Below are 22,815 nucleotides of genomic sequence, written 5' to 3'. Positions count from 1 at the left end.
CAGATCATCAGACCCTTGAGTTAACAAGGAAAAGGAGAGGGTGCCAAAGGGGGAGTTGAAAGTAGCGGGGAAGCTCTCCCCGGGCTGCTGTCCCCAAGTTTTTTTGAACTCAGCCATCTAGGGGTCTAAGGCATCGAGGATGGTGAGGAGGAGATAAGGCAGAATTAAGCCATGTGTGCACACACAGGTGTTTCTAAATTCCAAACTCTACATGGAGGTCGTGTGCAATTTCACGGTTAACTCTGATTAGCAGAACATTAGGTGGGAGGAGAGTGGAAAGGCTGTGTCTGTGAAAGCAGAAATCACTGAGCTTGAAATCTGCTTCTGGCTTTAGCTCTCTTAACCTGGATCTCAGTTTTCTCATCTTAATAGAGTTGTTGGAAGGATGAATTGATAAAAATACACATGATAATAAAACACCCATTTGTTGAATGAATGAATGAACAAATGTTTCTGCCTGGGAAACTCTCCCAACTCGTCCCTTTCTCCTTCAGATCAACAGTTATGCCATAGGAATCTTTTTAGAAGCCCCTCTTTTCCCCACCTGGATAAAGCCTGCTCTCCTAGTACCATAGACCACTCCTTCACAACACATATCATCTCTGTGTTCTTGCAGTTATGTGTCTGATGATTTGATTCATGCCTGTCTCTTCTCCTAGACTCTAAATCCCAAACCCTGAGAACAGTGCCTGCATTTGTCACTGTTTATCTCTAAGGCCTGATATAGCCTGGATGCCCGGTACAGCTTTGCTGAATGAATAAGTGAATGAACAAAAGACTGCCAGGGTATCGCGGCACAGCAGCTATCAAATCACCACTAGGTGACCTTTCCTCACCTCAAAGTCTTTGGCGGTCCCTACCCTGATTTCAGGCAGCCTACATTTGACCCACTGGCCCATTTTATGTGGCCAGGAACACTGAACATTCGCTTCTTCTTTGGTGAGCTTCGTGCAGAAAGCCTTTTTCCCAAAAGGAACATAAACCTGAGCATTGAGACACGCATTGAGTGTAGATGCCCAAGAAACCCTGTGTTGCCTGGTGTGAGACAGTGGGTCAGGGTAGAATGCTGGCACCATGGCAGGCATTCATTCCTTGCCTCTCCTCTCACAGGAAGAAATCAGCATATCCCCTCAACACATTACTTAGAGTTGGGTTTAAATAAATCCTGCTAATGATATGCAGGTCACCAATGCAGTGGTTCATTGCCTCTGGATTCTGTTTCCAACAGTGGCAGGAGAGAATGTTTTGTAGAGGAATCTAGCTCACAGTGATAATAGGTAACAACTGTCGCTGCTCAGTGCCGGCTACAGACTAATTACTTTCAGTGCATACTTGCATTTCTTAGCAGCAATGCGAGCTGTCATGTATTGAGCCTTTTGTAAGACACACATGGTCTCCTTGGCCCTTTATATGCCCAGTCACTTTATAGATAGGTTCTGTGAGTGTTGCCATTTTACAGATGAGCAAACTAAGGCACAGAGAAGTTAATTCACTGCCCCTTAATACCTATTATGGATCAGTTACCTAAGAATTTTCCAAAGCACCCTTCCTTTGTCCTTGTTTTCATCCTCAGTACACCTCAGCTATATTGCCATCTCGTGGTTCATAACTGGGATCTCACTTTTCAAAGGGAAAGGAAGTTAAAATGTGATGGCAGTCAAATAGCTAACTCTTCCTACTGACAGCTCAAGGTCTACATATGAATATCTATTCTCTAGCCCCTGATCCACTTCCTTTTATTACCAAAAAATGCACTTAACTTACACCCAGAGAACTCTGCAGAGAGGGGTAGGAACTGCCCCTTACAGCTGCTGTGGCTTGTTCATACTCCTGCAATGCCACAGTGATTAAGAGTAGGCATCATGTCCTGACTCTTCTGTTTATTAGCACAGAACTCCTGATAAATTGTCTCTCTCTCCTTCCTTTATTTCTCTTGCTTGTCATATTGCATTGGCCAGACCATTGATTATCAAGTTGCATGTTAGCTGGAATGGCACCTAACTTACCCAGGCAACAGTTCTCTCATCTGAAAAGAGGAATTCCTGAGACTCATCTCACAGGGTTGTCATAAATATTAAGTAATCTAAGAAATTTAGAATACTTAGCTTAGTACCTGTCATGCACTAAGTACCAAACACGCACTAGGTGCTGTCATCACCCACACAAAGTTCTGGTTATCCAGGGAGGAGGACTTTTTTGTGACCCAGAGAGGTGCCCAGTTGTTTTCTGGGCCCCTGCTTGTCCCTGCCAGGTGTCTCCTTTTCACTGCACCTGGCAGCTTAGTGCATATTTTCCCTCAAACAGGTACCTGTACAAACTCCGTGATCTTCACCTGGACTGTGACAATTACACAGAGGCTGCCTACACGCTCCTTCTCCACACCTGGCTTCTCAAGGTACTGTCACTTTGGGTGAAGGGCATTTATGCTGGGATCCTGACAGGGCCTTACAGCAAGTCGAAGAGTGAAAAAAGAAAAAAAAGGAGAAGAATCCAAACAAATTTTGTTTTGCCCTGTGTCTCCAAACTCTTGAGCTGGCAGGATACTTTTTGTACTGCTTCCCCGGTCACATGTGGTTTTGAGTGATCTTTACATTTAGCAACAACTCCCCTCCGAGATACATTTTGCAGTTTCATATAATATCTAAACTGCTATTAACAGTAAATCATTGGCATGCCCACTGAGCTGCATTCCTTCTGTTGGGAACTTAGCTGTAGCTGGGAAGAAAATCAGAATGATTTCCTTTGGCTTTGGGAGAGCTGGGAGCATGTTTCTTAGGGGTTCAAAGTAAATCCCTACAAACAACACACAGAGAGCCAATAAAGAGTAAGATAAGTGCAACTCAACAAAAACCAGGAGGCTTCACAAGTGGAAATTGCAGCTCAGCATCTCTCTGACTGACCACTGGCACCCAGGACAGGTTGGGGGAAGCTAGCAGAGGGGAGGGTGTTTGCAGGGCTTCGTCTGATTCCTAATCACTGTGGTTTTAATATTTCATGTTCCCTCATTTGTCTGTTTTGGGACTTGGGACATTAGTGCTGCCTGGAGGGCAACCTCCAAATATCCTGGGTACTCATGCCTCAAAAGGGCAGCCTCTCCAGTGGTACCCCAAGTTTCCAGAAATAAGCTGAGTTCAACAAAGGAGGAGAGATGGAAAGGACAGGGTGTGTGGGTTGGGGGGGGTGGTAGTTCCTGCCTTTAATCCTAGGAAGACACCTGCTCTTGGCAGCCTCTCCGCCCTGTGTGACTTCCCACGTCTTCTCTTCACAGTGGTCAGATGAGCAGTGTGCATCACAGGTCATGCAGACAGGCCAGCAGCACCCCCAGACACACCGGCAGCTCAAGGAGACGCTCTATGAGACCATCATAGGCTACTTTGACAAAGGAAAGGTAATCTGTCCCTGCCCCCGCTCTCTCTGTGGGGACCCTGGCCACTGGAAGGATGGTTCTGTCCCATACCTTACATCCAGTCCATCCTCAGCTCTGTCAGATATCCCTCCAAATCCTAATTCTGATCACTTCTTTCCACTTCCTCTCCATCTCCATTCCTTCCACCTCCATGTAAGGCCCCGACATTGCTTACCTGGGCACTGCGATGGATCCTAAACCATTTTCCTGCTTCCTCCACTACCCCCAACAGATCATCCTCCATATAGCAGATAGGATAATCATAAAACATAGATTGGATTATGCCATTCGCCTGCTCGCAATTTCTCAATGGCTCCCCCAATCTACTTAAATTACGCAATCCTTCCCATGGCCCATGAGGCCCTACATGAGCTGTGCCCTGGCTGCCTCTCTCATTTCATCCCTGCTAGGGTCCCTCTTGCTTACGTGCTCTATGCCAAGCTCTTTTCAAACTCAGGGGCTGTGTACTTGCTTTTCCCAGCTGGAAGCCTTCTTCCACCATAGCTACCTGCTGGAAGGCTGGGCTTCACTCGGATGTCACATGCTGAGGAGGTCTTCCCTGACCACCACTAGACAAACCAGCAGCACCTCTGCCCCAGGGTACCCTTATGGCTTCTTCAAAGCACTTGTTCCTATAAGACATCATCTTGTTCATTTTCTTTTTACTTGTTTATTTTCTGGCTCCCCAATTTAGAATGCCATGAGAGCAGAGACTTGTCTTGTCCACTGCTAAATGCCCAGTGACTAGGACAGAACCTAGGAAGTTCCCAGTGACTATGTAGGCCTGTGTCCTAGGTTCTGTTCTAATCACTGGGCATTCATAAATGAATGAACTGAATGGATGAATGACATGCAGTGTCATCCTTGATCTTTAAACAGCAAGGATGCTTGGCTGGGTTTGGTCAGGAGATTGGCCAGACCAGCTGCTGCCCAGCTCCAGCCTCTGGTGGACCTTCAGGAAGTACCAGCCCCAAAACTGTCATGCACCCTATAGAGAACATTGCTCAGTGGCCACATGGTCAATCTCTGGGGCCAGATGGCCCATCTGCAATCCTTGCTCCTCTACCACCTACCCTTCCCTTGACCTAAGAGACTCCAATTCCCCACCCATAACAGTGAGATGCTAATAGTACCTTCTTTCTAGTTGTACTGTGAAAATAGAGTGAGAAAATGCATGTAGAGCACCCAGCATAGGACCTAGTGCATAGTAATAGCTGGTGAAGTGTCAGTAACATCATCATTACCCTACTCCACCACTTCCTCTCTCAAGCTTTCTTGAGTCCTCGGGCTTACCTGCAGCCCTCCCTCTCCTCTGCATTGCAAGACCTCTTACAGTTCATCAGGACATAATTTAGCACTTAATTTGGGCCCATCTTGTCACTGTAGTTTATTGCATCTGTCTTAGTCGGATCCCTCTACCTTCTCTGGAAAGATAAAATGAGGTAATGTCTGTGGAAGGGCTTATAAATTCCCAAGACCCAAGCAGTTGGAGAGCACTATTTTCATAATTTACAATTATAAGCCTCTTGAGGGCAGAGATGCTGCCATCCCTTGAACCTCCTGCCCTGCTGGGTGTCAAGTCAGAGCTTACTATTTGTTTATCAGCTGATTAAGTGGGTTGCAGTGTGAGAGCCCAAAAGTACACGTTGAGCTTTGTCCTCAGCAAGATATGCAATTCAGCCCACTCTATGCTGAGCAGAGAGGAAAAAGGCATGATCTCCAACCTCAAAGAACTTACTGTCTAGTGGGCAAAACAGACATGCCAATAATAATATTTTTTGCATTGCCCTTTGGCATTGTGCAATAACGGGGAAAAAGGCAAGGGAGCAAAGAGGAGGGAGCAGATGGGTACAGCTTACCCTGAAAGCCACTGCTATGGAAGCTTCTAGAAGGAAGCCCAAACTCCTCAGTGGCCCCTCAGCTTTCATTCCCTATACCTCCTCAGGGAGGCTCATTGCTCCAGGCACACATGCTGGTTTTCTGCTCCATAAGTTCATCTTGCAATCACCTGATAGACTACTCTAAATTCCTCAAAACCAAATGATTTCATCTATTGATGTATATGCTTTGTCCACTGATGTTCCATGACAGCCGAGTCTGTGTCTCATCCATCTTTATATCTGTTTCATTACTGCACACCACACCATGCCCAGAACCCACCATGTGCTTAGTAATGAATGTGTAAGACTCAGAGAAATTAGTGACTGTCAGAGGTCCCATTGGCCACACAGGCAGACCTGGGAGGAAATCCCAGGCACCTGACTTCCTGCCCCGCCCCTTGCCTGGTCTCTTAGTGATCTGTTAACCCATGGGGAGAGCATTTCTTCTCCCTGTTCACATTATGGTGAGAAGTAGACAGAGACCTATACTTGAGCCCAACAGTCCCCTGGCCCAGTCCAGGGGTATTACCCCAAACTTCAGGTTCAGGGTGAAGAGAAAACCCCAGTCTGGCCTGTACACTTGATTCCTCCTCCTACAACATAAAGCATTTTTATGCTGCTTGCTAAGCTGTCCGTGGGTTTACAGCCGTGGCTTCTCTACTCGGCACTTGGTTTTATTTATTTTTATGCTTGGATGCAGAGAGAGCACTTTTGCTACACAGCTCACACTGCATTTTGGCAACCTCCCCTCTCTCCTCCTCCTAGCTCCCCCAGCTTCTCCATTTAGGTGCATTTTCCATTTTAAACTGAAGGTGAAATGTAGTGGGTATCCCTTGAGCTTGCCAGCCTCCGGTCCACCCTGCATCTCCCCGTCCTGACCTCCTTTGGTCTAAGAGAGTGAGGTGATCTATTGACTCTCGTCTAAGACAGAGGAGAGAAGAATTATCCACTATGTCTAGGGTTTCTTTGTTTAGAATTTTTTCTCTTAAGATGGAGAAGACCTATTATTAAAAAAAAGTCTCAATTTTTTTTTAATACTCTAGCACCACCCCTTCCACCTCTATGCTACCTGACTCCTTACTTCCACACATCAAATAATCCCATTAAATAGCGACAGGATTGGCAGAGTAGAAGAATCCCAGGGCTGAATATCAGGAGAACTGGGGCCTGATCCCAACTTTGTCCCTGGAAACTCTGACCTTGAGCCACCTTGTTCACTTCTCTGTGAACCATTTATCTTTGGAAAAGGGAGCCAACACCTCCCTGAGGAGGCTGAGGGAGTCAAAGGTTTCATTCACTAAACACCAGCACGTGGGAGGCAGGGACTGAAGAGCAAGGCCCTGGAGACACACACGGGGGCTTGCATCCTGATCCTGCTTTTAGTGAGGTGTTTGCCCTGGGACAGGTTGCTGGGCCTCTCTGAACCTCTGTTTCTTACCTGGACAATGAAGATGCTGTCAGTTACCTCTCAGAGTGGTTGTGAAGAATCAGAGAGCACATAAATAAAGGGTTTAGCCTCAACTGTGCCTACTCAGTTGTTTATCAAGAAACTCAGATGAGAGGCCAGAGGAAGGTCATCCTCTCTAGGAAGCCCCTGGACCCCTCTGTATGGGGGGTGGGTCCGGGTCAGAGCGAGGTTTCCCCTCAGTCCCAGGAAGCACGGCTACACCTGGGTCCCTTCCTCATCAAGGGCTCTGCAAACCCGGAGGTGCCGTCTCACCTTTGTCTCTGTGACCTTCCTGTAGATGTGGGAAGAGGCCATCAGTCTGTGCAAGGAGCTGGCAGAACAGTACGAGATGGAGATATTTGACTATGAGCTGCTCAGCCAGAACCTGGTAAGGCATCCCCTGGGAAGGCTGAATGCCCTGCAGGCTGGGTGCTCAGGGCCTCAGCTCACCCCAGATCCTGGGGAGATGGGGATGAGGGCCAGGCGGGGTTAGGGAAATAGAAAACAAATGGAAGTAGGACCTGAGCGAGGCTGTACTGAGCATCTCCCTTCCCGTGGGGAGTATTTCCAAAGACAGATGTCGTGGGGAAATGCTTCGGTGACAGCTCCTCAGAGGGAGCATTGAGTACCTGCGTGGGGCTGCAACTGCCACTGCTCCTGCAGCCCCAATAAACGCTGTGCTACATTTGCAGTAAAAGTTCCACAAATCACTAAACCTATTAAATAAAAACATAAATTTGTGCTTTCTGATTAACAGATAAATCACATTAAAATGCTCCCCATCTGGTTACTCCCATTAGCATCTCGATGCTCTGGATTTGGTGGGGGAAGTGGAGAGTGGGGGAAGCCAGCCCAGCCGATCCTGCTTGTACTGCAGAAGCCTGGGTTTGGCGGGGAGTTGGACTCTGCAGGGAAATGCAGAACTTTTTGGCCGCTTCCCTTCCACCCACACTCCCCACATATTTTCCGGCTGCCTGAGCATCAGGACCCCAGGGACCCCTCTTAGCCCATTTAGAGAGGCCAGGCCAGCGACTTACAGAGTCAGAATGTTAGGAGAGGATTGATAGCTTTTGGTGGGGGGAAGGTATGGTGATCTTGTTAAAAACAGCAGAGCTGTTAACTGTTTTCACCGTTTGTAAGATAATACACAAATACACACACATGTGCTTGCACCAAGAGACACCTGATACCTGCCCCACCTGTACCTCCACATAGATGTTTGCCAATGCCCAAGACACACACACACACACACACACACACACACCCAGGATACATTCAAGCACACACTAATGTATGTGCACTTGCCTGCACAGAGTCCACATCACACAGGCACCTGTCTAGATCCACATATATCTTCCAGATTGCATCAAATGGAAGATGCCATCAATCATACACCATTCTTCTTATTGTGCTATGTCATGATTCCTTCAGGGCCAACTGCAGTTATAAGATGCCATTAGGTGTAAAGTAAGATTCAGACTGTTTCCAGAGATGTTAAAATACAAGAAACACACACCTCTTAAAATAGATGAAATGTCTTAGGTATACATGCACAGGAAAACATCTATATCGGGGGGCATTTATTCATTCCATAGCCTCACAAATCCATGCCCAAGTGTGCATGGAGGTGGGAGCAGAGATGCAATGATGGGGACCCTGGATGCAACTGACTGGGTTCAGCTCCATGCTTACTGGCTGCTTTATGAGACACCATTTCTTTATCTGCAAAATGGAGATACTCATGGGATTATTACAAGGATGATTCAAGTAACCACGCTAGTGCAGGTACAGTGATTAACACAGTCCCTGGTATACTGTAAATATAGCTGTTACTATTGTGATTATAGACACAGCACAGATATGCAAATATGCGCACATGGCTCATTGGCTCTGGTATAATGATAATGTCTTCACTAAGGCCTCTTCGAGTTGAATGTGCCTTTGATACACATCTGTGTTGCAACAAACCTTGTTTTCTTCCTTTAGATCCAGCAGGCAAAATTCTATGAAAGCATCATGAAAATCCTCAGGCCCAAACCAGACTACTTTGCTGTTGGATACTACGGCCAGGGATTCCCCTCCTTTCTGCGGGTGAGTTTGGGGGTGACTTGGACACCAGGCGAGGGCCTCGGGGCCCTGGCATCTTAGCGGTCCCTCTGTGCTTTGAAGATTTGCTTGTGCTCAGAAGCGGTGCTCTTCTCTGAGTGCTGCCCCCATCCCCAGGAGACTCCCCAGTCAATAGCCCCCATCATAATCACCAGCATTTCTCATCTACTGTGTTTCTCTAACTACACAGCAACTACAGCTGCCTCGTGAGGTAGTGAGTTCCCCGTCACTGGAATGAGGTGTTCAAAGAGAGGCTGGAGGATGTTTGCTGGCAGAGATTTGCTTTCAGGAGTTACTGTAGGGCAGTCGTTCTCAGACTTTTTGGTTTCAGAACCTTCTTTCTCTCTTAAAAATTACTGAAGACCCCAAAGAACTTGTGTGTATAAAGATAATCTCTATCTACATTTACCACATGAGAAATTAAAACTAAGAAAATGTTTTTTAAAGTGTTCATTTATTTGCAAATAACAATAATGGTCCAGGCATGGTGGCTGATGCCTGTAATCCCAGCACTTTGGGAGGCTGAGGTGGGCAGATTACTTGAGCTCAGGAGTTCGAGACCAGCCTGGGTAACATGGTGAAACCCTATCTCTACAAAAAATACAAAAATTAGCTGGGCATGGTGATGTGCACCTGTAATCCCAGCTATTTGGGGCCTGAGACAGGAGGATTACCTGAACCCAGGAGGTTGAGGATACAGTGAGTCATGATGGGGCCACTGCACTTCATCCAGCCTGGGTAACAAAGAGAGACCCTGTCTCAAAAAATAAATAAAATTTTAAAAATAAAAACAGCAATAATAAACCCATTACATGTTAACATAAACTGCAATTTTAGGAAAAATAGCTTTATTTTCCAATAAAAAAAATCAGTGAAAATCATGAGATTGCTTCATATTTCTGCAAATCTTTTTTTTTTTTTTTTTTTTTTTTTTTTTTTTTTTTTTTTGGGACAGTCTCGCTCTGTCGCCCAGGCTGGAGTGCAGTGGCATGATCTTGGCTCACTGCAAGCTCTGCATCCCGGATTCACGCCATTCTCTTGCCTCAGCCTCCCGAGTAGCTGGGACTACAGCTGCCCGCCACCACGCATGGCTAATTTTTTGTATTTTTAGTAGAGACGGGGTTTCACTGTGTTATCCAGGATGGTCTCCATCTCCTGACCTCGTGATCCGCCCGTCTCAGCCTCCCGAAGTGCTGGGATTACAGGCGTGAGCCACCGTGCCCGTCCTGCAAATCTCTTTAATGTCTGACTTAAGACATCTAGATTCTCATGTCTGCTTCTGCAATCTGTTGCGATCACACATCCTGCAGCCTCAGAAAGCTCCATTGTACACTCATGGGAGAAGGAGAATGAAAAGGATAAATAACAGCTTTCATGTTATTGTGAAAACAGTGTGATCTTGTGGTTCCTGAGAGGGTCTTGGGAACCTAAGGTGTCCCTGGAGCACAGTTTCTGAACCGCTGCTGTAGTGGCTTATTTACCCATCACGTGACGAATTGGATTAGGTCACCAGTAGGCTTCCTTCAGTCTGTGAGCCTATGGTTCAGCTCTGGGGTGAGGGAAATACAAAAGAAATGGCAAATCTGGTCTCCAACCTCACTTGATTTAGTCTAGTCAAGGAGATAAATCACTCACAATTATTAATCAACAATCAATGGAGAACTGAGAGTGGGCCTGCAGGAGTGATTGCCATGATCCTCAGAGAGGGGTGCGGGTTTCATGGAGGAAGTAGAGGTGGCTTCCCAAACCTGGCTGTATGTCAGAATCCCCTGGGGAACTTGGTAAACATGCAGACTCCTGGGCCCCACTCCCACAGATTCCATTTCAGCAGGTCTGGAGTGTGCCCTGGGAATCTAAACGTTTTTCTTTTCTTTTTTCTTTTTTTTTTTGAGATGGAGTCTTGCTCTGTTGCCCAGGCTGGAGTGCAGTGGCTTGATCTCGGCTCACTGCACCCTCCGCCTCCCGGGTTCAAGCTATTATCCTGCCTCAGCCTCCCAAGTAGGTGGGACTACAGGCACACACCACCATGCCCAGCTAATTTTTGTATTTTTAGTAGAGACTGGGTTTCACCATGTTGGCCAGGATGGTCTCCATCTCTTGACCTCATGATCCGTCTGCCTCGGCCTCCCAAAGTGCTGGGATTACAGGCATGAGCACCGCGCCCAGCTGGGAATCTGAATTTTTTAAAGTCTCCTAGGCTCCTTGGACGATCAGCCAGGTTTGGAAGCACTGATATGTAGAGATGTATGACAGATGTGTGTTTGGACAGGAGAACTTAGGGGCCGTTTTAGGCAGTATGGGTGGCACAGATGTCTAGAGCAGAGTTTCTCAACCTCAGCACTATTGATATTTTAGGCCTGAAAATTCTTCATTGTGGGGCTGTGCTGTGCATCATAGGATGTTAGCAGCATCCCTAGCCTCTACCCCGTAGGTTCTAGTAGCATCCTCCACTCCCAGTTGTGACAACCAAAAAATGTTTCTAGATACTGCCGATGTCCCTTGGGGGACAACATCACCTTTAGTTGAGAACCACTGGTCTGTAAGAGACTAACATGGTCAGGAAGGATGAAGAGTGTGTTTTCACAGGCTTAGAGCCAGAAGCCAGGTGATGAGGATATGAATGCTGAGCCCTTCCCGCCCACAGGTCCAGCCCACATGGCCCATTACAGGCAACGGGGAAATGTTATGGCCATGTATATAGGAGAGTGGGTATGACACAGTGAAACCTGAGTGAGTAATTATTCTGGAAGCTGTACATAGGATGGTAAGAAGAAGAATGTTCTCAGCATCCATGATCTTCCCTTCCTCTAGACCCAGACCCTTTAAAGTAGTGATGGCCTCTGCTAGGTCAGTGAGTTGAGCCCTTCCTTTCCCTGTGGGGAAACCAAGAGGAGAGTCATGCACTGGAAGTCCCCATGGGCCGTGGTCAATTTACAAGCTCCCCAGCTTTGCTTGGCCCATTTCTTCATACCTGGGTCCCCAAACCTCTAATAAGCATCCTTTCTCTGCAGAACAAAGTGTTCATCTACCGCGGGAAGGAGTATGAGCGAAGAGAAGATTTCCAGATGCAGCTGATGACCCAGTTCCCCAATGCAGAGAAGATGAACACCACCTCTGCCCCGGGAGATGATGTGAAGAATGCCCCAGGCCAGTGTATCCTTGGAGAATGCCCTAGCCAAGGGGCCAGACCTGAGCAGCCCTGCCAGGGCTGTAGCCCACAAAGACCCACCTTAGAGTTCAGGGCTGCTGCCAGAATCATTGCAGTGGTGCTATGTTGCAGGAACATGCAGCCTGTTCTTTGGATCCTTTTCTGCACTCTTCATGATCTTGGCATCTTGAGCTCTGTTTGCTTTGGAAAATTTGTCTCCATTTGGTGCTTTTCAAAAAGTGCATGAATGTGAGCTAGAATGTCAACTCCATAAGGAAAGATGCTTGCTCTGGAGTGACTCCCAGTAAATATTTGAGATGAGATCCAAAGAACCCATCTCAATACATCGTAAATGTTGCATGCATTGATTAATTCACTCACTCACTAATTCATTCTTATATTGAATACTCTCAAGCCCTGACTCTATGCTAAGCAAGGTGCAAGGGACTGGAGATTTTCATTCACAAAGTGGTCCTACATTCAGAGAGCTTACAGTGTAGCAAGTAAAAGAGGCATTAAGCGACTAATTGCACTATTTCACATTTATTTACAAAAAATATAATCTGTGCCTCGAGGAAGCCATGCAGAGTACTCTGGTTGGGAAAGGAGAGAAGGCTTCCTTGAGGAAGGTGATGTTTGAGATTACAAGCAACCAAAGCTTAGCAGGAGGTGGCTAGAATATCCCAGACAGAAGGAAGAACACTTGTGTGCAGAGGCCTTTGGCAGGAAGAAGCATAGCAGGCTCCACAAACTGAAATGACACCACATTGCCATTATAATAAAATCAAAACTGCTAAGCAAGGCCTGCAAGGCCATCCATGATCTGACCCCTGCCTGCCTGTCCAACGTCACCCCCACCCCCATCCTTCCTTCCCTTTCTCACGTCCCTCTGACCACAGTGGTCTTGTTTCTGTTCCTGCAATATGTCCAGCTTGTTCCTGACTCTGAGCATTCATATTCTCTGTTCCCTCTGCTTTGGATGCCCTTCCTCAGCTCCTTACATGACTAGCTGTCTCTTACCCATCAGATCCTAGCTTGGCGTCACCGTCTGGAAGAGGCCTGCCGTGGCCTTTCTATTGTCTAATGTGGCCTTTTCTGAACTCTTCATGACCCTTGTATCTCAAGTGCCGTTTTCTTTGGGAAATCTGTTTCAATTTGCTATTATCTCTGGTGCTTTTTAAACGTGCATGGAGGTGAGCTAGAATGTCCGCTCCATGAGGGAAGATGCTTGCCCTGGCTTGCTCCCTGCAGTTAAGTCCCCCCATCCCTAGTGCCTGGTACAAAGTGACTCCCAGTAAATATTTGTTGATTAATAGAAATAAAAAGAAAACAACACAGAAAAAGGAAAGAAGAAAAGAGATAAATAAATAGAGAAAGGGAGGAAGGAGGCAGAGAAGCAGCCAGCCCACTTGGAGTACACAGTACACAGAAGTCGCATGGGGTGATGCTAGGGTGCCATATAAGTGGGTGCCAGTGCGGCCAAGCATGGTGTTTAGTGAGCCAGCAGCCGGTGCTGGGCAACAGACAGGATTCACATGGCAGGGAGCATACAAATGCAAGGATAGGGCCAACTGCTGAGCCAGGGAGCACATTAACTGAGCCTAGCTCCCAGCATTGCACCCTTTAGCACAAATTTAAGTTACAGCCTTTAAAATGGGGTTGACAGGTTGCATGGCTGGTCTGCTCAGCCTGCTGTACTTTAATCCAAATATTCTTCTCTCTGGTGGTAAATATTCATCTGTAACCTTTTCATTATGCTTGCCTGCCCTGCGTACCTGCTCTACCACGGTTATTTGCAGGAGCAAATGCAACTGGTGGTGGGCTGGGCTGGTTACAAATATGAGTTTGGTTATAGGCGAGACATGGGATTAGTTCTAATGCTTTTCTAAGTGGACCTCCTGGGATTGAACAGCTCTGTGGTCTTTTAACATGGGGCTAGGGAGAGAGTACGTGTTCCTGGGACATAACATCTCCCCTGGTTCAGTGCCAGGAGGCAGGTGCAAAAGAAAAGGGGAAGGGCTAATATTTGCTAAACGTCCTTTTCTTGAGACTGAGGGCTTTATATCCTATGAAACCCTCTACGGGGAGTGTTAATTTTCCCTATTTCATGGACAAGAAATATGTGGGGCAGAGATGTAAAGTGGTTTGCCTAAGGTTACAAAGCTAGTTAGTGATGGAACTGGTACTTGAACCCCACGATCTGTCTGTTTCAAAACCTATGTTCTAGCACATCATCCTTTTTAAAAAGATCGATGAACAGCATTCGCTTTATTAACTGTTTACCACGTACTAGGCATTTTACACACATTGTTGTTTTACCCTCCAATACTTATACAAGTTAGGTATTATTGCTTTCCTGCATTTTGCTAATAGGAAAACTGAGGCTCACAGAATTTAAGCAGCTTGTGCAAGGTCACAACTAGGAAGTGATGGAGCTTGGATTTGAACTCAGGCCTACTTTTTGACAAAATATTGAGTTCTTAATGCTCTCTTCTCTTGCCTTCACTTGTTAAAAAGCTGATAAGCAGTCTGAGAGGGTGACAGATCTCATTTCTCACTTAGGTATCCAAGTAGGGAATGCTGATTGAAAGCCAAAGTCTCTTTGTAGGGAGTCTGCAGTTGCCCAGCACTCTGGGGCCCCAGTTCCACGCATACATTCAGCATGTGGCATAACAACCTCACCAGCCATCCTCCTGGCACAACTTCAGGGGACTTGTGTCACGGGCTTCCCCAGGACAGGTTTGGATTCTCCTCTTGGGCCAAGACCAGTGGCTAAGATCAATAAACATGACCTAGAACCTTCTCTAAAATAGGGGTCTGCAAACTTTCTGGAAGGGATCAGATGGGCAGTATTTTAGTCTTTGTGGCCCATGCAGTCTCTGTCACAACTACTCAGCTCTGCTGTTGTAGTGGGAGAGCAGCCACTGAAAACCCAAAAATGCACGGTTATTGCTGTGTTCCAATAAAACTCCATGGACACTAACATTTGAACTTTCTATCATTTTCATGTTACAAAAATACTCTTTTTCCCTCCATTGAAAACTCTTCTTAGCCTCTGGGCCTTACAAAAACAGGCAGTGAACCAGATTTGACCGCAGGGCCATAGTTTGCCAACCCCTGCCCTAGACTTAATCCAGAGTGATTTTCTTCCCAGAGCAGGCTGTTGGCCACATGGCTTGAGAAAGAAAATGGTTTTCCTGAAAATCGTGGAAATACTTTCATTGAGATTTATTCATTCGTGTAAACATTGCCATCTCTTTAGAAATCTATTTAAGGCAGAAACATGCATCAGAAGTAAATCAATGAAACACCTAACATATTAGCATAGAGTAAGTTCATCAGAGAGAGGCAATTCAATTTAATTTGGAACTAGGTTTTGGTCATTTCTTATGTGTGAAAGAACCATAGTCTCTGCCATGGAAAAGCTCACAATCTGGGCAGGGGATGGAGGGTGTGAGGTGGGCTTGGGGAAGGAGGAAGCCGACAGGGAGCTGGAGGGTGGATCCTAAAAGAAGTACAGATGAAGGCTGTGGAAAGCCAAAAGAAGGAAAACAACTCCTAACTGGGGGGTGAATTTTGTTTTCATGGACTGTGGTGTTTGTTTGACATCTGTCCAAAGGGTTCACAAGGGAGGGATGCTGATGAGGGAAAAGGTTCCAAGGAAAGGGAGTAGTAGGATCCATTGGATATCCAGATAATGATGAAAAAATGGGTGAAGGCCATACTGGCCTAGCTTTGAATGCTAGCCAGAGGAGTTCTTGATTCCTTAGTTGGCAGACATGTCAGGCCTAGGCGAAGATTTTTTGGAGTCATGGTGGTCATTGGGTAGAATGGAGGAAAGACCTTGAATACCTAAATAAAAGATGTGGGTAAAGAAGAAATGGGAGGTAGGGAAAGGGAAGAGGGGTCAGGAATGGGACCAGTGACCGCTGACTTTGTTCATTCAGTTTGCCATATTGTCAGCTTAAAAGGACTAAAGACAGATCTAGAAGAGGCATGACAAGGGTCTGACCCACATAGTGCCTCTCCAATGTCTATGCCTGTTGCAGACATCACTAATCAACCATGGGACTCTTTTCCACTAAGTCTGAACACGGCTCCTTACCATCCTGCCGTAGGCAGTTGCTTTCAAATTTTCAGAGTTGGAGTGCAAAATGACATTTATTTGCATATTCTATAGCAGTGCTTCACAAACTTTAGCATGCATATGTATCACCCAAGGATCTTTTACAGATCCGGACTCAGTTGGTTCTCAGGTAGTCCCGAGTCTCCACCTCTAACAAACTTACAGGTAATGCTGATACTACTGGTCCAAGGGCCGCCTTTGAGTAGTGAGTCCAGAGTGAAAGAAGTCTGAGCTTAAAGACCTAAATACAAACTCAGATCTGTTCTTACAAGTTGTGTGACCTTTAACAAGTGGCCTGGCTTCTCTGGCCTCGAAGGGGACTGTTTAGGTTAGTAATGCCACTCAGTGGAATTGAGGAGATCAAATGAGATCATGGGAAGATGTACTCTGCAATTGATTTGAGAGCTATAAATTCATTCAATGATATTATTATTATTAATGATAATATAGCAATGATGATGATTAAACACCACTAGACAACTCTGTTTGTAGGAGCTAAGCCCTGGCATAAGGTTGCAAGGTGAGAGCACTGATAAGGACCTCAGTGACTAACTAGTCATTAGTGCCTAGTGGGCAGCCAGCAACCTGAGGTTCATCATTCAGTAAAAATGTGGCCCCATAAAGGCTGGCCTGGAAGGTCTCAGCAAGGACCAGCTATACTTAAAACTGTCCCCGCAGCCAACAGATATAAGTCCTTAACTACAGGGATTCCAGATATCCAGTGCTTCACTGTCCAGCCTGTCTTGGATGAACACCCCAGGTTCAAGAATAAGCCAGTGCCTGACCAGATTATTAAGTAAGACTCGTTGTCCACAGGGAAGAATGATGGGGAAGAGAACCCACTGGGGCCACCAAACTGAGCTGGTGGCAGAACAGACCCCAGTGTCTTTGTAGTTCCTTCTCTATCTTAGCCAGTTTGTTCCCCCCTTTTCCTCTTAGGCAAAGAATCACCCTCCAATTAGCTGGGCTCTGCCCCTGACAAGGCTGAAGCCAGGAAGGATGGGAGAGCCAGGGTTATGGCTCAGCAGATCCTCAGCAAGCATCGAGCATTTGCTCAACTGGATGCAGTCAGCCTATTTGTTGCTCAGGTTGATCTCAGGGTGGCCCCAGGGAGTCCACAGACAGAGTGTGGCTGGGCAAGTGATAGGCAGGGTGGAGACAGGGGGCCTCGGCCATGATGAGCACATGCTCCCAGAGGGACATCTCAGCATTTGTGAAGGTTGTACATTGACAATGGTGTGTTCAGGCTCCGATAAAGGAACAGTAGAGGAAGTGCCGTGAAGGCTGATGTCCACCAGTTCTAGATCAGATTGCAAAGTCACTGGTGAGGCCACAAGGTGGGGCCTCTGTGGGACCCAAGGCTGTATGCCTCCCAGCTGCCCAGCTCATTCCCCTCACCCCATGCCCAGGTTGTAACGGAGCACTTGAGTGTCCTAGAGTAGGTCCTCCCCTCTGGATGGGACAGTCAGAAACAGGATCTGCTTTGCAAGATGAAGGACCGTTCAGGGAGAGGCAGCCCGTCCCAGCAGCCTCACGAAGTGCCACAGCAGAGCAGGTGGAGCTCAGTTTGGGTCTCAGCCTCCCCTCACCTTCTCACCTTCTCAGACAGGCACCCATGAGCAGGGGACAATAACTATGCAGCTAGCACGGTGTTCTGCTGGCCCTGAAGTTAGAATCTCACCAAGGATTCAGGGAGACTGATTTGGGGGGGTTGGCTGGGATACCTCAAGAAATCCTTTGAGGACACCCCTGGGAAATTAGGCTCAGACCTCAGTTCCTTTGTTGCAGATCACAGGAAATCATGACCTAGGCCATCAATGTTAGAATTCCAATTGCCTGGATACTCTAGGGGTACTATGTTCTCAAAGGGGCACAAGACCAGTCTACCTTCTAAATTGCCTTGTCAGGAAAGCCGGTGCAAAAGTCATTCTTATGGAGCCCAGAACACAGACCTTGATTTTAAATGCCACCACAAGGGACTCTGCCAGGCCTGAAGTTTACTGTAATGAACCTCCCTGGACAGTGCAGGGTCAGATCAGGTGTCAGCAGCCGGGTATGGCTACCAGGAGCCTCAGCCTCTTCCTGTCTTTCAGCTTCTACAAATCCAACTACGTGCAAAGGTTCCACTACTCCCGGCCAGTGCGCAGGGGGACTGTAGACCCGGAGAATGAGTTTGCTGTGAGTATCTTCCCTACCCTTGATCATTCCCTGGGGCCACCTGGAGGAACCAGAGCATGCATCGGCTAGCCTCAGAATGGGAAGGAACTTGATCCAAAGCCAGAGAAAATAAAGCTAACCTCCATGGATACCATGACGTCCATTCCCCAGTCTCTTCCGTTAGGGCTTGTGTCCTTATTTCTTCAGCCTTTTTCCCTTTAATACAGAACCCAGGCCTCATGTCAGAGGCACCTTTTCAACCACAGGGCATTCAGGCATTGCCAGCAGGTAGAAACCCTCAGGCTAAGAAGGGATGTTGATAAAATCAAACCTTCCAGCAAACACCAGTAAGAAGCCCCAGCAATTTAGTCATCACTGTCCCCTGAGTGCGAGTCTCCTGTGTGTGTGTCCAGCTAGGATTCAAACAAGACTGGAATAAGGAGGTGTCTCCAAGTCTCGGCTCTTTGGCTTGGACTGTAATTCTTAATATTTTTGGAGCCACTGCCTCTTTGAGAATCTAATGGACACTGGGAATCCTCTCCCGAGAAAACAAATGGACACATTCAATATTGCCTAAAAATTTAGACTGCTAATAAACCCAGGTTAAAACTTACTTAGCTTAAGTCCAGGTAGAGCTTACACTTTATGTTGGGAAAGAATTCTTAAGGGTAAGGTGAGAGTGTGTTTCTGGGTCTTGCAATATTTATTCTGCTTTCTGGTAGATGGGAGGCCTGGGGACCTGGCTGGGTTTCTGCCAAGCTTCTCTGATACCCAGGTTTCATAAATGTGTTTGTTGCTTTCCTGCCCTTGCCACCCTCCCTGCCCACGGACAGTCCATGTGGATTGAGAGAACCTCCTTCATGACTGCGTACAAGCTGCCGGGGATCCTGCGCTGGTTTGAGGTGGTGCACATGTCGCAGGTGAGTCTGGGACATTCGTGGCAGGGCCACCCCTCCTCTAATGGGCAGGGCACAGCCAGTCTCCAAAGACCCCTTTGACTTTAAAAAGGAGATATGTTTTTCTTTGAAGCTGCTCTGTGAGTCCCAGAATTCCCATGCAGGCAGCATTCAGAATAGTGCCTTTCAGATTTTTTTTTTTAAGCATCAGATAACCTTTTTGTTCCCTGCAAATGAAACTTTCCATGGCCTCCAGTAATAAAGCTGATGAATGAGGAGCTTCTGTTGGGCGGGTGGGGTGTCGCAGAGGGCCTGGAACACAATCATCTCCATCACCCCCTCATACTCCTCTCATCACAGCACCCCCTTGGGGGCACCTGTGCAGTATCCCGATATGAACCCATTTTATAGTTGGACAAACTGAGGCTCAGAAGGGAGAAACATTTGGCTAGAATCCAAATGTTTGATCTCCCTTGTGCAGATAACACCTATTTTGCTTTCTCAGCACAGCTTAGGATCTCCATGTCCTCAGATAGCTAAAGATCTTGCAGTCCCCAAGATACAGAGGAACGGTCAGTGTGGTTGTGAGGAAACCTTGTAAATGGACATATTTGGGATGTCTTATTTATTTATTTATTCATTCAGAAAATACTTAATGTGTACCTAACATGTTAGGCACTGTTTTAAGACCTAGAGATTCTGCAATGGAGCTTCCATTCTAGTGGGAAAGATGGACTAAAAAGTCAAAGTAAATATATGACAGATGGTGATAACTGTGATGGAAAAAATTAAAGCAGAAAGGTGATGGATGAGGGATTGCTATTTTAAGCAGGGTAGTCACAGAATGCTTCCCTCTATAATGGCTGTTGAGGAGAGGCCTGGAGGAAATGAGAAAGGGGTCCACGCTGACATTGAAGAGAGAGACATTCCAGCAGAGGGGACAGCAAGTGCAAAAGCCCTGGGCCCAGAGTATGCTTGTGTCCAGATCAGAACAAGTGAGGATGAGTAACAGTCATCTGATACCAGATCATGTAGGACCTTGTAGACCACCATAAGGACTTTGACTTTCCCACTGAGTGACACAGAGCCATGAGCAGAGGAGGGACGTGGTCTAACTTGCATTTTCAAGCTATTGTATCAGACGATAGCACTGAGACCGTTTCATTTCTACCCTTAATGCCCCTCTCTTTTCAGTGAACCCAGCAGCTCAGTAGCCCTTCAGCCTCCTTTTTATAGGCATGACCTAGACCTTGGAAAAGTATAACAATGATGGTGATAGCAAAAAACATTGTTTTGAGTATGGGCTCAACTGTTCATATGCATGATCTCATTTCAACACCTCAGCAACCCTGTGAGGTAGATATTATTATTCTTCCCATTTTACAGATGTGGGAACTGAAATACAGAGTTAATTAGTGCATTGTTCAAGGTTAGTAAAAGAGATAGGGTATGACTTTAACCTCCCCTGTCAGGCACCTGGCTTGGACTCTTTATCTTTTTTTCCTTAAGAAAAAGAAAGCCCACCCCAGCCCACCCCAGCAAGTAGTACCCCCAAAAGGAAGGAAGTGTCTGTGCCCTTGCTTCATGGCACATGATAAATTTTAACAAGTGCCCCAGGTGCTGTGTCAAAACGTTTATAGCAATATCTCATTTAATTCTCATAGGACCCCCGTGAGGTACATACTATTATCAGCTCTATTTAGGAGGTAAGGAATCAGAAACTTTCTACCAATCTGTAGTCTCTGCCCATTAGCCCTGACTGAGCCCTGTCACCTGGTGGTGCTCAGCAAGGCGCCTCTTCTGTAGTCATTCCTGCCAAACTGTAGCAAACTGAGAGAGTCCATCCCTGTACTTCCCATTCCCTCAGCTACTGTGTGTCAGCTCAAAGCACTTATCTCCTAATAGACTACATAATTTTCTTGTTTATTTTTAATATTAAGAGAATATTAAATATAACATTAGACTATAAGCTCCACTAGAATATAAATTCCAAGAAGACAGATATTTTGTCTATTTTATTTTCTGCCATACCTCCAAGTGCTAAGAATAGTCCCTGGCCCACAACTGATGCTAACTAAAGAATACTTACATAAATTAATCAGTCAATCAATATGCAGACACCCATAATGTCTAAACCGGTTACCTTATTTTATAAACTCAGCATTTTGAAGTTAGGAAAGAAATAGTCAAGATTTTTGGCTTGTTTCTTTCATCCTGATGCCTTCTCATAGAAGGCACTGGGGAAACCTTCAAAAAGTTGGCCAGAGTGAATTTATCTTTAATGGCCTCTCTCAGATGAGTTACCAGGAGTTTCACGGTGTCTCAGATGCAAAAGTTTAATGCTCTTCTAAGTGACTTCATTTCCAAAGATTGTTTTTGTGTTATATGAATTTGTATCTTGTTCTTGGTTATTTCCTCCATAAATTATCATGACTACAGTAATGTTTATATAGAGAGGCATTTTCTGATGAGCTTCAAGTATAAGTTCTGCCTATTGGGGTTTTATTTTGTTCTTGTTCTTGGCCCTGAGAAATGGAGTTTTTACAAGGAGCCCTGATCTAGGGATCAGAGATCCAAATTCAACTTGGTCACTAATGAGCTATATATGTTAGATAAGGACTGTATATCTCTGGGTCTTAGTTTTAGTCATCTGTAAATAGGAATTACAAAATGATGGAACTTTAGAGCTTAAAGGGACCTTAGGTGTCTTTTAGTCCAAAAGCTATAAACTCGAATACCTTCATAGCCTAGTAAGGGCTGTGGCAAAGTGCAGTAGCAACAGCCCCCTCCTCCATCTCTGTTGAATTACATTTTTAAAGGTTAGAATCAACGTGCTAGCTAAGTGACAGACCTCCGCCCACCTGGTTTGGCTTGCAGTCCTCCAAGTTTTTTGTCCTGATTCTTCCTGGTTCTTGTCTACCTGCATGATTTTGTATATGAGAAAACTGAGGCCTAGCAATGGGACGTGAACTGCCAAAGCAATCTGTGGCAGAACTCAGAGGTAATGAGAGAGCGCCTGTCCTGTGCAGCTCATAGGATTCCTGGGTAGACTTAAGAAGGCGATATTGGTAAAATGGCTTTGAAAAATATGAAATGCTGGGTTGGGCGCAGTGGCTCATGCCTGTAATCCCAGCACTTTGGGAGGCCGAGGTAGGTGGATCACAAGGTCAGGAGTTCAAGACCAGCCTGACCAACATGGTGAAACCCCGTCTCTACTAAAAATACAAAAATTAGCTGGGTGTGGTGGCATGCACCTGTAATCCCAGCTACTCAGGAGGCTGAGGCAGGAGAATCGCTTGAACTCGGGAGGCGGAGGTTGCAGTGAGCCAATATCATGCCATTGCACTCCAGCCCGGGCAACAGAGCAAGACTCCATCTAAAAAATAAAAATAAAAGAAAGAAAAAAAGAAAAATATGAAATGCCACCTAATTGTCAGGGATTGAGATCACTTTCTCTTTCATCTTATGTTCCCTCACCCATCCACACACACTTTTACATTTTTTTCCAAAGCACCCTCCCCTAATAATTCATTTTCCCTTCACAGCAAGCCTGGCAAGAGTTACTATGTCGATAAAGAAACTGAGGCTCAGCTTAGGGAAAAGACCAGAGATTTGAGGGCTAGATTAAGTCCCAACAGCCCGTTGATAG

The 22,815-nt window shown here is 46.2% G+C and overlaps 1 protein-coding gene across 1 annotated transcript in view; it reads left to right on the top strand.

The window, feature by feature from the left end:
* Positions 1-22,815, top strand: part of DOCK2 (dedicator of cytokinesis 2) — a 448,837-nt gene that overhangs the window by 403,987 nt on the left and 22,035 nt on the right. The window contains exons 37-44 of the mRNA XM_003268643.2: positions 2,305-2,395; positions 3,269-3,388; positions 7,032-7,121; positions 8,720-8,824; positions 11,851-11,992; positions 16,828-16,909; positions 18,207-18,291; positions 19,104-19,190. Of these exons, the coding sequence (XP_003268691.1) occupies positions 2,305-2,395; positions 3,269-3,388; positions 7,032-7,121; positions 8,720-8,824; positions 11,851-11,992; positions 16,828-16,909; positions 18,207-18,291; positions 19,104-19,190 (802 nt within the window). The remainder of the gene's footprint in view (positions 1-2,304; positions 2,396-3,268; positions 3,389-7,031; positions 7,122-8,719; positions 8,825-11,850; positions 11,993-16,827; positions 16,910-18,206; positions 18,292-19,103; positions 19,191-22,815) is intronic.

The sequence above is a fragment of the Nomascus leucogenys genome, chromosome 2, assembly GCF_006542625.1.
Source record: "Nomascus leucogenys isolate Asia chromosome 2, Asia_NLE_v1, whole genome shotgun sequence".
NCBI classification, from domain to species: Eukaryota; Metazoa; Chordata; class Mammalia; order Primates; family Hylobatidae; genus Nomascus; species Nomascus leucogenys.
Note: the sequence above shows the minus strand (reverse complement) of the source record. Positions and strands in the feature narration are given on the sequence as shown.